Here is a 15,469-nt window from a genome sequence, read left to right on the forward strand (position 1 = left end):
CAGTACCTAAGACTGAGATACATAAACCTACCACATTCTGGAACCGGGGAAGAAAAATCTTGTTACTCTGTCTCTTTGAAAGAGCAAGGCAAGGTAAAACACTAGTTTATATGGTGTGTAGAAAATTTTAAGGCTATTTTTGTCAGTTGTGAAAATTTGTTATGTATAACAGAGTTCACAGCAAGGTATATAGCTCTGGAACCAACTGTCAGCACAAAGCTAGATATAACATTGGTTTCAGAACTACTACATTCTTATATGGCTGTAATATCCCTGGATATTTTACTTTTTTCCCTTTTTAGCACAAACTAATACTTCAATTGAAAAAGGGACAGAAGACTTTGCAAGCTGATCCTGTGGTAACTGTTACTGGTAAAAGGCTCAATTCTGCCACTGCTCTTCTTGCTGAACTCCCTGTAAGTCAGTGGGAATTGAGGATGTGGATCAATGCTAAGACTGGACTCAAGTTTCACATTTGTTTGTATACTAGCAGAGTTACACCTCCACCTTCTGATCCACGGAACCACCATAAGCTTTTAACAGTGAGCTACTCAGCGTGCGTCACACTTGTCAGGAGAAGAGAGCTGTGTTGACCCATCCATGCTGCAACTGTGTTTTCGGAGCCTCTCTGTGTAAGTCACCTTTATCAATAACAAGTTACATGGTGCAGTTTATGTCCAAACAGCTTTTCTGCTATTACAGCTATGTTTTCAAGTCCACATCTACCAGGCTGCACAATTGTGCATCAGCCCATTCTGGGAAAGTCTGGATATTCTACATGGCCTAGGAAGGCAAGCGTTCAGAGAACAAGCCCACAGAACACAACCAGCAGCAAGTGGAACAATGCATTCCAGGATGTCATATGCATAAAGAACTAGGAAGATGACACCAGCCAAACTGATTATACAGGAAGAATTAAAGACGGTTACTCACCTTTGTAACTGTTGTTCTTCGAGATGTGTTGCTCATATCCATTCCAGTCAGGTGTGTGTGCGCGCCGTGTGCACGTTCGTCGGAGAAACTTTTACCCTAGCAACACTCGGCGGGTCGGCTGGGCGCCCCCTGGAGTGGTGCCGCTAAATATATACCCCAGCCGACCCGGCCACCCTTCAGTTCCTTCTTGCCGGCTACTCCGACAGTGGGGAAGGAGGGGGGTTTGGAATGGATATGAGCAACACATCTCGAAGAACAACAGTTACAAAGGTGAGTAACCGTCTTTTCTTCTTCGAGTGATTGCTCATATCCATTCCAGTCAGGTGATTCGCAAGCCTTACCTAGGCGGAGGGGGGTCGGAGTGAGATGTGGCCGTATGCAGGACCGCAGCACCAAAGGCTGCTATCATCTCTAGATTGCTGGGACCAGTGCATAGTGCGAGGTGAAGGTGTGGACCATGGACCAGGTCGCAGCACGGCATATCTCCTGGATGGGCACGTGCGCCAGGAAGGCGCTGAGGAAGCTTGAGCCCTGGGATAGAATGCGCTGTGAGGTGGCCGGAGGGACATGAGCCAGGTCATAGCACGTGTGGATGCATGCTGTGTCACTCAGGAGGAAATCCTCTGGGAGGAGACTGGCAGACCCTTCATCCGTTCCGCAACCACCACGAACAGCTGGGGAGACTTCCGGAAGGGCTTCGTCCTTTCAAATATAGAAAGCGAGCGCTCTACGCACATCTAAGGAGTGTAGCTGCTGCTCCCGTCGAGAAGAGTGGGGCTTCGGAAAGAAGACTGGGAGGAAGATGTCCTGGTTGGTATGGAAAGCAGACACTACCTTAGGGAGGAACCCGGATGAGGTCGCAGTTGGACCTTTGTCCTTATGAAAGACAGTGTATGGGAGGGTCCACAGTGAGCGCTCTCAGCTCAGAGACCCGCCTGCCCGAGGTAATGGCCACCAGAAAGACTGTCTTCCACGACAGTACAAGAAGAGCAAGTCGCTAGTAGCTCAAAGGGCGGTTGCATTAGTCTGTTTCAGGACCAAATTGAGATCCCAGGTAGGGCAGGGCGACTCGTGGGGGGGATAGAGCGCGCTCTAGGCCCTTAATGAACCGAGGAGACCACTGGTGGGGAGAACACGGAGTGACCACCTTCGCCTGGATGGAAGTGGAGATACAGCCGCTAAGTGCACCTTCAGAGAGGATGATTGCCAGGCCTGCTGCTTAAGGTACCAGAAGTAGTCTAGGACTGTGGAATCGAGCCTCCGAGGGAGTAAAACGTCCTGTCGTTTGTGCACCAGCAAGAGAAGCGTTCCCACTTGGCCAAATATGTAGAGCGGGTGGAAGGCTTCCTGCTACTGAGGAGAATATGCTGTACCAGAGCGGAACAGCGTAACTCCACTGTGTTTAGCCATGCAGGAGCCACGCCGTGAGATGAAGGGCTCGCAGGTCTGGGTGGCGAAGCCTGCCATGGTCTTGCGTGATCAGGTCTGGAAGGAGAGGGAGGGGAACTGGAGCGGCCATGGACAGATCTAGCAGGGTGGCTATAAGTGAATCTAACTAACTATATATATAAGAACAATTAACAACTAGAGGAAGAAGAACTATGAGTAGCTAGGGAAAGGTGGAGGTCAGCTAAGCCGCACTCCACTGTTCCAACTACCGACACGGACGGTAAGAAGGAACTGAAGGGTGGCCGGGTCGGCTGGGGTATATATTTGGCACCATAGCGGCGCCACTCCAGGGGGCACCCAGCCGACCCACCGAGTGTTGCTAGGGTAAAAGTTTCTCCGACGAACGTGCACGCAGTGCGCACACACCTGACTGGAATGGATATGAGCAATCACTCGAAGAAGAACGGGGTATCATCCACTTGTCAAAAAAGCATGCTGAATTAGTTGTAAGAAGAAAAAAAAAACATAAGCCAGTCTGTCTCTCTATTAGCAGCAAATTGTTACTATCAGTTACTTAACTGAACATCAGCCATGTCTTGCATAGATAATAACCACGGCCAAAGCCAACCCCATGCCAGTTTACACTGTAAGTTTAATGTTGTAGTGTGGATATGGCTTTAGATGAATAGAGATTTAAGACTACTCAATACCACATGGACAAGTGTGGACTCATCCACATTTTCATGTTCTTTCAATCCTGAAACTATAAAACAAGTTCTCTATGTAACAACACCTTTAAATATGTAGAATAGTTTAAACTGTAAGCAAAACACTCCACCACTCACTCTGCATATTTGTAGTGCCATTCCCCTGTGACTGAATCCTGTTCAAACAGTTTGCAGGTCCATTCTTCACCCTTCAGTTTCCTTTCTTTGGCAGCCTTTCTCTGAGCATCCTCCAGAACACATTTCTCATTAGTAGCTTCTGTCTGATCTTTGTTGGTTATAGCTCGAGTCACCTGTTGCCAAAGTCTAGCAAATTAATGTAAAAAGGGTGAAAGAATCAAAATCAGGAGGACAGAAATAACTACAAATATTGCTTTGACAGAGGTAAAATGAGATTGATGATCAATTTATAAAGTTACTATTTACTACATTGTGTTTGCCAGTTTTATTTTATTCAAGTTTTCCTACACTGGAACTTCTGTAAATAAGGTTGCATTTAAAGGTGTTATTTCTCTCAATTTTACAGACTGGGAATCTGAAGCACAGAGAAGGTAAGTGACTTGCTCAGGTTCACAAAAAAGTTTTCAGGATAATCAGAATTAAAATCCAAATCACCATCTCCAAATCCAATGCTTTAACCAGTAGGCCACGCTCTCTTCCATATTTTATTTGTCAAAACAGCATATATGCTCTCCTTTATGTAATTAACTAAAAGAAAAGGAGCTAATAATTCATGAACTTACTTCTCTGACTCAAAGTCATCTTGCTCGTCAAATTTCACTGTGTACCTTGTTAATCTGCGCTGCCTGATCTCAGATGTTGGATTCCAGAAGGTCTCTGAAACATCTGTCTTTTTATCGCTAATAATAATTTCACTGTCCTGTAAAGTTAAACATTTTTAATTACTTTACTTACCAAAAATTGTTGCAGGCTTAAACAAAGCCAGCGAGAACAAATCTGAGGAACAGAAACCCTGGATATAGCACTTTTTGCAACTGAAGAATTAATTATTCCATTTTGACACACCTGGCTGGGAATGCTCAAAAGTCATAGTTCAAAAACAGATTTCCTTGCCTCTGCTACTACTACTAGTGTAGATTATTAAATGTCCGAGGCAATTTCAGTCAGGTTTTGATGCACTACATAGCACAATCATAGAATGTAGGGTTGGAAGAGACTTCAGGATGTCATCTAGTCCAAATCCCCTGCTCAAAGCAGGACCAACCCCAACTCAATCATCCCAGCCACGGCTTTGTCGAGCGGGGCCTTAAAAACCTCTAAGGATGGAGATTCCACCACCTCCCTAACTAACCCATTCTAGTGCTTCAACACCTCCTAGTGAAATAGTGTTTCCTAATATCCAACCTAGACCTCCTCCACTGCAATTGAGACCATTGCTTCTTGTTCTGTCATCTGCTACCACTGAGAACCGCCTAGGTCCATTCTCTTTGGAACCCCCTTTCAGATAGTTGAAGGCTACTATCAAATCCCCCCTAACTCTTTCTTCTGCAGACTAAATAACCCCAGTTCCCTCAGCCTCTCTTTGTAAGTCATGTACCCCAGTCCCCTAATAATTTTTGTTGCCCTCTGCTGGACTCTGCAATTTGTCCACATCCCTTCTGTAGTGGGGGACCAAACTGGATGCAATACTCCAGGTGTGGCCTCACTAGTGCTGAATAGAGGGGAATAATCACTTTCCTTGATCTGCTGGCAATGCTCCTACTAATACAGATATGCCATTGGCCTTCTTGGCAACAAGGGGACGCTGCTGACTCATATCCAGCTTCTCATCCACTGTAATCTGCAGAACTGCTGCTTAGCCAGTCGGTCCCCAGCCTGTGGCGGTGCATGGGATTCTTCCGTCCTAAGTGCAGGACTCTGCACTTGTCCTTGTTGAACCTCATCAGATTTCTTTTGGCCCAATCCTTCAATTTGTCTAGGTCACTCTGGACCCTATCCCTACCCTCCAGCATATCTACTGCTCCTCCCCTAGCTCCATCTCAGTTGCATTTCCCTAGTTTGTTTATGAATAGTGTACAGTGCTTAATTTTTATTACAAATATTTGCACTAAAAACAAAATAAACAGTATTTTTCAATTAGTCTCATACAAGTACTCTAGCACAATCTATCATGAAAGTGCAAATTACAAATATAGAATTACCTTTTTTATGGCTATCAAACCCAGTTAACACAAATGATTAACACAAAACAAATTAATACATTTTTTAAACAATTAATTGCACACCTCTGTTTTGACCCTCTTCACATACTGTACATCATTTAGCGGAAATTTTCACAGTTCTAATGTGCTCTCATGATCTGGAGTGATTAAATATCAGCAAAAATTAATGGAACAAAGCAGCATTTCATTTTATTTTTAAATTTTATTTTAAAAAAAATCTTCTGGATGGTTCTCTGGATAAAAAGACAGTTATCTGTAGCTGAGTTGCAATACCGTCAAAGTACTTCAAGTCTGCAGTACCACCTACGTACTAAAACCATGCTTTCGCCTCCAGTTCTTGTGCTATAGATAACCGACCAATAGCAAATGAATCCTGCCAGTCGTGCCAGAGTATGCTTACAGAGTTTCAGGATCACTACAAGACCACAGATCAAACAAAGTACTTGTATGAGGTAAACTGAAAAATATTATCTTTTATCTTTTACTATGCAAATATTTGTAATCAAAATAGTAATAAAATGAGTACTGTACACTTTGTATTATGCATTATAATTGAAATCAATATTTGAAAATGTAGAAAGACATCCAAAATATTTATAATAAATTAAAATTGGTATTCTATTACTGTTTAACAGTGCAATTAAAACTGCAATTAATCACAACTTTTTTTAATCTTGCCATTAATTGTGATTTTTTTTTTAAGTCATCTGACAGTCCATATGTATATTTTTTGAAAGCTGACTACTTACTGGAGTCCCTACCAGCTATCTGTGATAGGACGACCTATCCTAAACGCCCTCCTGCAGCAGGCCTCAACGCAACAGTTGTATGTGCCTCAGTTTCTCCTTTCAGAGTCCCCAGTAACTCCATGCCAGGCTCTTACCTCCGTTCCCTTTCCCCTCCCACCCCCATTTTAGTTCTCTTAGTTTGTCTTACATTATATATGGATTGTGATACAGCATGGCCAGAAGGCAGCATAAGAGTGTTAGCAGGGGGCCTTATTCCCTGCCAAGGGAGGAAGGTTTGCTTTAGATTAACTAGAACAGCTGTGGCCAATTAGAGCACCTGACTCCAATTAGAGCACCTGACTCCAGTTAGAGCACCTGACTCCAGTCATGGGATATAAACCCCTGCTTCAGTCAGACAGGGGGTGGTAGTTGAAGGAGAAAGGTTGGATTGGAGCAGAGTGCAGATTGCAGAAGAGAAGAGTTTGTCCAGAGAGAAATAGAAGGTTTGGAGGAGTGCTGCGGTGGATTGGGAAGCCCAACAGAAACCCTAGGTAAGGGGCACCAGGCTTGTATAGAAGAGAGGCGAGAAGCCCTTCACAAGCTGACGGGTATGAGAGCGAAGTAACCCAGGGGAAGAAACCGCTAGTCAAGTGGTTCACCACAACCCCAGGGCCCCTGGGTTGGGACCTGGAGTAGAGGGCGGGCCCAGGTCCCTCCCTCTCCACTCCCCTCCTCCAAGGACACTAGAGGAATGATTAAGAACTGGTTCAGAGGCAAGCAATAGCTCCCTGAACCTACCCCAGAGAAGAGAAAGCGCGAGACCCAGCAGAACAGTACCGGCAATTTGCCACAGGATATATATTACGTCTTTGTGTACGTGCCATATATGCCACCGATTTCTTTTTTTCATTAACACTGTATGTCACTCACAAAAGCACTACCACCCTTTTCGTCCAACTCTGCCCCTTTCAGTAACAAAAGTAAACTAACAAAAACAAGAGGGTCATTTAAAATCAGCATTATCTAAATTCCAGAGTCATTCCTGAGAGCTGAGTATATACAGTAAGATATCTATTATCATGAGCCGCATCTTTATAAGTGCCCGTGTTTACAGCCAAAATGAAGTAGATTTATATCTAAGTGAATTTACAACAAATTTGAAGGGAGAGTGCTATTTACTTGTCATTACTAGCAAAACAGAAATAGTTTATTTTATAGACGCATTCACTACTCACCCAGTGGCCCTCCAAAGTAGCCAGAACTTCTTTGCCCAGTTTAATTTTTCCTGATATTTGATTAACACTGTCACTGTTGCCTAAAAATGGCTATAAAACAAAGAAAAATGTTAATTTTTTTAGTGAGAGATAATGTTAGAGTAAAGTCAAACATTAGGACAAAAACATGTAATTATGAAATCTCTGGTGTGACAGCCAAAATTACTTTAAAATAATCTATCGCATGGCTATCTTATCCAAGAGTTAAGGCTGAGCCCATGACATCTTGTTCAGTCATCCCGTCATTTCTCAAAAGTTATGCTGAAACAGTTTTATTAACATAAGGACTATTGGTCAAAACATTGGCATGATCCCTGACTATCTAAAGGTTCAGATGTCCCTTGAATTTTACTTGGGCAGAGAGAAAAGATTTTGAGATCTTTAAACCCAAGTGTCATCCGTTAGACTCATCCAACAGCACTGTATCAGTGTGCTGTTGCGCTGCTAAGGTCAGAGCCCAAGTCCTGACCTTTGGACCCAGAAAAGTATTCTGCTTAATGATCAATGCAGATTATTAATGATGCTGTTCCTTTTAGTACTGTAATCACTTGTGTTGTGATTAGCTTGACTAACACAGCTTTATATACAACAATTAGTATGAAGAAGCTACACATTTTCCAAGAAAAGAGTTAAATCAATATCAACTCTGAAAATCTGATTAGTGACCTGGTAAGAACTACATCCATTTTTCTATTATCTTAATTCCCCTTGTGCTCACATACAGAGCCCTCTTACCTTTAGTTTGAATTCAATTGTTGCACTGTATCCAGTTTTCTCACATGCAATGTTGACAGTTCCCCCAAGCTCTAAAGTCATTGTGCCATAAAGAATTCCTGCAGGAAAACAGAACTTGTTTTACATAACATGCAAACAGAGTTCCCCTACAACACCCATTTGCTTTCTATTGATCACTGAGCAAGATACACACAAGCGCTAAATTCTTGTAAAAAAACAAAAAAAAATAAAAAACTCTTAGAATGAATGTTTATTGGTGCCAGTTGGAAAAAGGAATAGCCATAGGAGCCAGTTTATCTTCTCTTCAGGGGATCTCCCCTAATCATGAGTATGTGCAGCTCTTTACTCTGTGGATGCTGGTACATTACATAATATATTTTATATATGTTTGTCACAGAACCATACAAAAGTTCTTCCCTTTCTGGCATGAAATAAGTTTTAAAAAAATCTCCTGGAAAGAAGTGAGAAGAGCACAGCTAAGCTTTCCAAAATCCAGCTAACTGGAGCTAATTCTGTTTACACTATTCTGCTACATTGCAACGTCTTACAGGCAAGTGGCAGCATTTATGGCAGACACTTGGCCGGTCTCTGCCAGAGAATATATGTATTGGAATAAACAGCAAATTGTATTAAAATTAGTTCCATTTGAATGTAAGTGTTTTGTACTGTTTCTCATTGCCACAACACTCAGTGCCTGCCCAAATAGCTTCATAAAAAGCACTCACTTCCCAGAGAATGAAATGATTACAGGCAAATGGACACTAGTCCACTGTACTCCAATCATATATACACCTTTGGCTATTAGACTTTTTAATATTCACTAATGGAACACTGACATTTTTAAAAATTCATTGACAAAATGTTAGCCATGACAAATGGTTTATCCTCAACTATTTTGGGGAGTCTCAAAGGGATCTTTTACTTCCAGCTAAGCAGCTAAACCACTAGTTCAATACTTAAGCTGAAGAACAGCAAGCGCTCCCTCCCCATGCCCCCAGTGCTGCACTGCATTGTATCTTATGATCACAAGCTCAAGGGCTGGTTTAACAGTGAAAGAATGAAATGAAATCTGGCTAAATTAAGATGGGGAGTGAGCACATTTTTGTACATATGGTTGATAAGTATTTGAACAAAATGCACAAACACTTCAGCCACAGCAAGAAGTATAATTTCTTATGTTCCCTGATGAGACCAAGTTAAGAGAGAAAATCTAGAACGAAGTAAAAAGCAGAATAGTAATTAGGTACCCCTTTTTGAAAACTGGTTTAAAATATTAAGATCTCTAGGAGGTAGCAATGGTGTAGCTTGATTGGTTTGTTTCTTTTATTAAAAACAAAAACAAAAAAATAGGCCCAAGCCCTTGACTTCATTAATTACTTTTATTGCAATTCCAGGTGGCTTTATGTATTTTTGTCATTGAAGCCACACGATTTTCTTCAAAAGTTACCACAACAAAAATACAGCACTAACTAGGAGTCCCTCCACAAAAGTGTACTTGGTCTATTAACGGATGTGGAAGCATAGAATTAGAGAACTGTCAGTGTTATGCGTGAGAGACAAGGTGGGTGAAGTAATATCTTTTATTGGACCAACTTCTTCTGATGAGAGAGAGAAACTTTCGACCCACAGAGAGTTCTTCTTCAGGTCTGGAAGAACCTGGATATAATGTTCTGCGTGTTCAGACAACTTCACTTTAGAGTAGAGTCTCTCTAACTCAAGCTGATCCACAGCTTATGATAACATCTAATTTTGTAACATTTCCACCTTCTGAATAAGGGGAAAAAAATTACCTTTACAATGTGCATATGGCATGGTCATTACGTAATCTTCTCCCCTATTCAGGAACATTAGTCGACCTTCTCCATCCAATATGGCAGATAATGAATTCCCTGAAAGACAAGAAAACCAAATTACATTATGTATTTTTCAAAGCCAATGGACAATAGGCAGCATTTCCCAGTAAGTGAGCAATAGATTAGAGAGACTGGGTCATCCTATGTTGCATTCCGTCCTTATACTGAAGCCCATATGCTGTAGAGCATCCCCTTTACAAAATATACTATCTATAACAAAGCCTTCTATTTGGAAGGAGATGCCAATAAGTGACTTGATTCTTAATGTTTTGTAAATGATGCTTAAAGTTTTTAAAGCAGTTTCTCTGTTTAAATAATCCGTAGAATTTTAGGCACTCCTTGCATTTATTCAATAAAAACATCTAATTGCATTTCCAATTTTTTATAGATTCCTTGTGCAATAATACAGTAGAACCCAGTTTAACCGCGTCTCCATTACCCATTACTCCATATTTACCAAACCACTAGCCACCCGGGGCTGGCAGTGGGAGCCCCAGCCATCCATTCTCTGGTTTATCTGGATTTTTGGTTCTCTGATCTGGCCCTGATCCCTATTAGACTGGATAATTGGGGCTCCACTGTATATAAAAAAGCACAAGGAACTTACCATAGAACTTGGATTTCGCCAGGATACTACCACTAAGGCAAAACCCATCCTTTCGGTTGCTTACATAGAAGGCAGATACCGGAGGGTGATGAGACACCTGTTGAATGCAACAAAGTTGAACACAAGCAGTTGAAGTGTTGCAATAATTCTTGTTCTAATAAGTGAGCTACTGAAAGCACATATCAAAGGTGTACATGTATTTAAAATTCAAAGAAAGGCATCTATAGGAAATGTTCATAGATAGAAATCAGGATATATTTAAAGATATACTCTGATCAAAGTCAACATCCTTACTGAATTCAAAGTGTAACTAGAAAACTTCAAATGCCAGACTATTACAAAAATAAGTGTCTCATGTATTATCTTTAAGAAATTTCTTGTATAACCACCTGTGTCTGGTAAAAATCCAGAGTACCATTAAAGACCAAGTTTGTCAGCAGAACTTCTTGAATACTTTTCACGTACATAGCACTGTTTGTCCCTTGCAAGCACCACTACCCTTTAATAAATAATCTCAAAGCCTAGAACACATGAATTGTCTCACTAGCTGGAATCATGCATTTGCCTGGTCTGAGTGTCCTAGTTCCCAGATTTTCCGCCTCAGCTTGGACTAGAAGTACCATATACTTGGATTTTCCTGGCCTACTGACTGCAGTTGTTTTACTGCCTTCTCTGCCAAGTTCCAGAGCTAGCTGCCATTTTATTTTTCAGAAAGAGAAGCTAGTAGACTAGAGTTTACTTAATAGTACTGTCTCGCTACAGTCCCACTGTAAGAGTCGGGTGCCTAGCCACATGGCCAAGGAACTATCTTTGAGCAGCAGTTAGGAATATGTGCACAATTACTCAATCCCAACAGTCCATAAGTCAAGGGTATAAATATGCCAGTTCTTCTACCCATTCCTTAGTTTCCCTCTGTGCCTTTAGAAACTCTATTTGTGGCTGGGCTCTGAGACAGAGGATCAACATGCCAGTAATACATTCACAGACAAAACTTTTTCTCCTCCATGATACTGCCGCAGAGCCCCTATAGGAGACTAACACTGACTTCCCTGAGAAGATGACCTAAGAAACACTATTATTTGAACAATGAGTGAAACTCTGTCCCTCCACTCCCAAAATCAGCAGCCATTCCCCTAAACAAACAGACATTCAAGCAAAGACATCAAATCATTTCTTAAATACTGGTTCAGATTCAGCTAGATACTGAGCCAGTATTAAGGAGGCCTGGGAATACTCATATACACCTCTACCCCGATGTAACGCGACCCGATACAACACGAATTCGGATGCAACGCGGTAAAGCAGTGCTCCGGGGGGCGGGGCTGCGCAGTCCAGCAGATCAAGGCAAATTCGATATAATGCGGTTTCACCTATAACATGGTAAGATTTTTTGGCTTTCGAGGACAGCGTTATACCAAGGTAGAGGTGTATTATGCAAAAATGTTAAGTACCTTGCCAAATTGGGGTCACTATGACTACACAGAATATGCTTATTTTATCTGTTCAACAAAGCAAAGCAAAAACTAACTAACTGCTGGCATATATTAAGAAGTCAGATTAATAGCAAAACCTATTTTGTTAATACCTGTTCAGCAATATAGAAAGTCTTGCTGTTTGTCCTGGGATGAATCCACACGCAGCGGAAAGTCTCACCAAGTATAGGATTGTATGGTTTCTTTAGTCCCTGAACAGAAACATTGGAGATTTCAATAAGACAATACAATCATAGAAAATGCAAAACCGTTTACAGAAAATTGAATTAATATTATCAAACGTAAAAGAAAAAAGAGCAGAGGACACTAGAATATACTGTATGAGAGAGTCCATCTTTGAAGATAACCCCATGAATTCTGGGGGACAAAGAATAGAAACAGGTTGTCATTAATACTTCAGAGATCTTTTCTCATTCTGTGTACATTTTATGATAGAGGATAGAGCAGTTGGGCTATTGTGGGAGAACTGGTTTAATCACTCATCTCCATCAGTCTGAAATTAAGCAGAGGCAAGCTGTGTGTCATTCAATACTCCTCCCATCAGCACTGCTAGAAAGAAGAAATAATAAGAGGCAAGTAGGGGGCCAAGTATAAAATGTTGCTATCTAGTCCTGGTTGTAATTTCCTACTGAGATTGATGTACCTCACTGAGAGCATGACTATCAAGAATATAGGAACTGCCCAATTTATCTAAAAATGCATATTGCAACATTCATTGCCAAAAATGAGCATTAAGTGCAGTCCATTTCAACCATGGCTTGAGTCCAAATATAAGAGACAGCTTCGTATTTGTATATATTACTTTTAAAATAACTAAACATTAAGATGATCCTTTAATAGCAGAGGAAGATGCAAAAGGTTACCTTTGGCTTTTTGTAGAATCCTGACAAATACCATTTCACTACCTTCTTCATACGATTGTAAGCATTCTCTTCAAGAGCAGCCCTATGAAACAAGACACAGTTACAGGACGAAAGATAAAACTGAAATAGACACTTCATAGATTTCCTACCATTATCATCTACTAGCAGCATATAATAATTTACATTGATCTGCATTATAATATATTATCTATTGACCAGAAAATAGATCTTGTAACAAGTTTTTGAATTAGTACACATGGGAAATTGGAAGTCACGCCTATATTTTAATTTATATGTACCAAATAATTTTATCAGATTCACTGGTAACTGAATGGACATAATTAGAAAGTACTCAGAATAAGGGTAAAGAATGGCTTTTGGCATACAGTTGACCAAGCAGCAGCCAAATTACAAAAAAAAAGTCATGTTTCTTAAATATTTGACAGTATTACCAAGAGACTGCTTCCTAAGTATCTCACTGGAAACTTTTCCTATTGTAGATGGGAAGATACTGCTGCTAGTCAGACTAGTGAGGTCCAAGGAGAAAGTTATCAAAACTGAGTCCCAGTAAGCTTCTTGAATACAAGAAAATGCACACTGCATGATCAAAAAGCTTGGTTTGCTTCTTGAAATTCAGCTAAATATTGTGTTTTCCTTTATGGACTTTTGTTCCTTTCTAATATAGTTTAACACTGTAGACCAGGAGTCGGCAACCTTTCACAAGCGGTGTGCCGAGTCTTCATTTATTCACTCTAATTTAAGGTTTTGCGTGCCAGTAATACATTTTAATGTTTTTATAAGGTCTCTTTCTATAAGTCTATATTATATAACTAAACTATTGTATGTAAAGTAAACAAAGTTTTCAAAACGTTTAAGAAGCGTCATTTAAAATTAAATTAAAATGCTGATCTTGCGCTGCCAGCTTGGGGTTCTATTCACCTAGACCGGCAGCGGGCTGAGCGTTGATCCAGACATTGATCCATGTAATGTAATCCCCATTTTAGGATTCTAGGGTGAAGTAGAGCCCTTTTTGTATTTATTATTAAATATTTGTCAAAACAATAAAGTAACAAGAAAATCTAGTCTTGAGAACAGACTGGAGAACTGTTGGCTCTTGAGAGAACTGTGTGTTTCCCTCACTTAAAAGCCAAAGGTCATGGGGGAAACTATTTCTTTTGCAAAGCCAATTATGTCCAATTCTGGACAGCATGGCCATTGCAAAGATATAGTACTTAGGCCCATGCACTGCAAAATCTTATCCGTCCAGTTCTCCAATCTGGGAAGACTGCTTTAGAAATTCACAGAACTCCAAGTTGAAGTGAAGCATTCCATTTTAGGTCCTTCTTATTCCTTTTGGTTCTTAGATAAATCAAGTGAATTCACCTAGGCCAGTGGTTCTCAACGTGTGGCCCAATCAGCACAGAGCTGCGGCCCATGTGACAACCTCAGGGCCATATAGATAGTATTGGATGCACCCCACAATGGTAAATAGGTTGAGAACCACTGATCTAGGCCCTCATATAGCTAATAAAACACTTTAATTGGACTACATGGTTGGTATTGTTTTGTATATAGCTAGGAAATTTAATTTCCTTTGCCTTCACTAACTGGCTCTTAACTTCTTAAAGCATAGGAAAACAGATGTTTCCAAATGTTCCTATCCTCTGTTTCTAGTAGCACTGACAAGCATATTTCTCTGTCAGAGAAATCATCAATTTCTGACCAGGAAACTGTGCCTTTGAGATATACTTTATAAGCTTTAGGAAGCAATAAGCCAAGGAAATCCCACAACATGATGTTTAATACATTGTTAGATGAGCATTCAGACATTCAGCATTCTCTGTTCAGTTTAACCAGGATGGATAGAAAACCTTGCAAAGCCATTTCACTATTTAATAAAATTTATTTTTAAAGTGAAAAGAATTAACTCACTCAGACAAGAAGTCTGCATGATAGTAGTAATCAGAGAGTTTGTCCAAGAAAGAACGAGGTTCCAAGATAAATGTAGGCAGTACAACCTTGGAGAGGTCCATTCCTGGACGGACTTGTTTCAACAGCATCCAGATCAGGCTTTTGTTCTCCTCTGACACGGTTTCTGTTTGACAAGCTTCCCCTGCCTTCCACCAGGAAAAAATGTTGACGAAAAAGTAGAAACACAATAACAGTACAACATACTCTATGGAAAAAAACTACACACATTTGGGACAAACAATAAGTTAGGTTTAGGATACATGGTGGCTAGCCAACTACCTGCAGGAGTGTGGGAACTAGCCCCATTGGAGGCATTCTGAGAAGTTGCTACCTGATTAACACAGCATTTCAGATATGCTATATAGAATTTATTTTTTAGGAATTGGGTTTGCCCCAATAATTATATTACATTTTATATCAAGAGAGTCCTCTAGATAGGACCATGGTCAGAAGCCTGTTCTTTTCCCAGTCATCAACTATGTTTTTCTCTTTTCTCTCACATGCAGTGAATGCACCAGCCAGGAGCCATTGGTTACATTAATCAATTTCTCATTTTGAATGCTGATGAAGAATGTCCATTTCACCTCCACCCTTTGATATGTCCAGCACTCTTCCATATATCTCCCTCCCTCTAGAAGCAGCAAGAGGATGCGCTCTCTCTCCCATCTACACATCACCAGATGACTCTGCTAGACTAGGAGAAGAAAAGGAAGAT

General features: G+C 40.7%; 1 protein-coding gene and 1 long non-coding RNA gene across 14 annotated transcripts in view; one reads left to right on the plus strand and one right to left on the minus strand.

Annotated features, from left to right (window-relative positions):
• The window catches only part of OSBPL8 (oxysterol binding protein like 8), a 217,522-nt gene that overhangs the window by 10,625 nt on the left and 191,428 nt on the right, over positions 1-15,469 (minus strand). For all 13 annotated transcript variants that reach the window (XM_075066678.1, XM_075066671.1, XM_075066673.1 and 10 more), the window contains 9 exons: positions 14,716-14,900; positions 12,784-12,865; positions 12,013-12,111; positions 10,428-10,524; positions 9,758-9,856; positions 7,968-8,065; positions 7,194-7,283; positions 3,791-3,927; positions 3,168-3,353 (listed from right to left, as the gene is read on the minus strand). In XM_075066678.1, coding sequence (XP_074922779.1) covers positions 3,168-3,353; positions 3,791-3,927; positions 7,194-7,283; positions 7,968-8,065; positions 9,758-9,856; positions 10,428-10,524; positions 12,013-12,111; positions 12,784-12,865; positions 14,716-14,900 — 1,073 coding nt within the window. The remainder of the gene's footprint in view (positions 1-3,167; positions 3,354-3,790; positions 3,928-7,193; positions 7,284-7,967; positions 8,066-9,757; positions 9,857-10,427; positions 10,525-12,012; positions 12,112-12,783; positions 12,866-14,715; positions 14,901-15,469) is intronic.
• LOC116826768 (uncharacterized) lies at positions 226-10,414 on the plus strand. The gene is made up of 3 exons (XR_004374141.2): positions 226-632; positions 3,574-3,598; positions 10,209-10,414. It is a non-coding gene; the product is annotated as an uncharacterized LOC116826768 (long non-coding RNA).

Source organism: Chelonoidis abingdonii, chromosome 1 (genome assembly GCF_003597395.2).
Source record: "Chelonoidis abingdonii isolate Lonesome George chromosome 1, CheloAbing_2.0, whole genome shotgun sequence".
In the NCBI taxonomy this organism is placed as follows: Eukaryota; Metazoa; Chordata; order Testudines; family Testudinidae; genus Chelonoidis; species Chelonoidis abingdonii.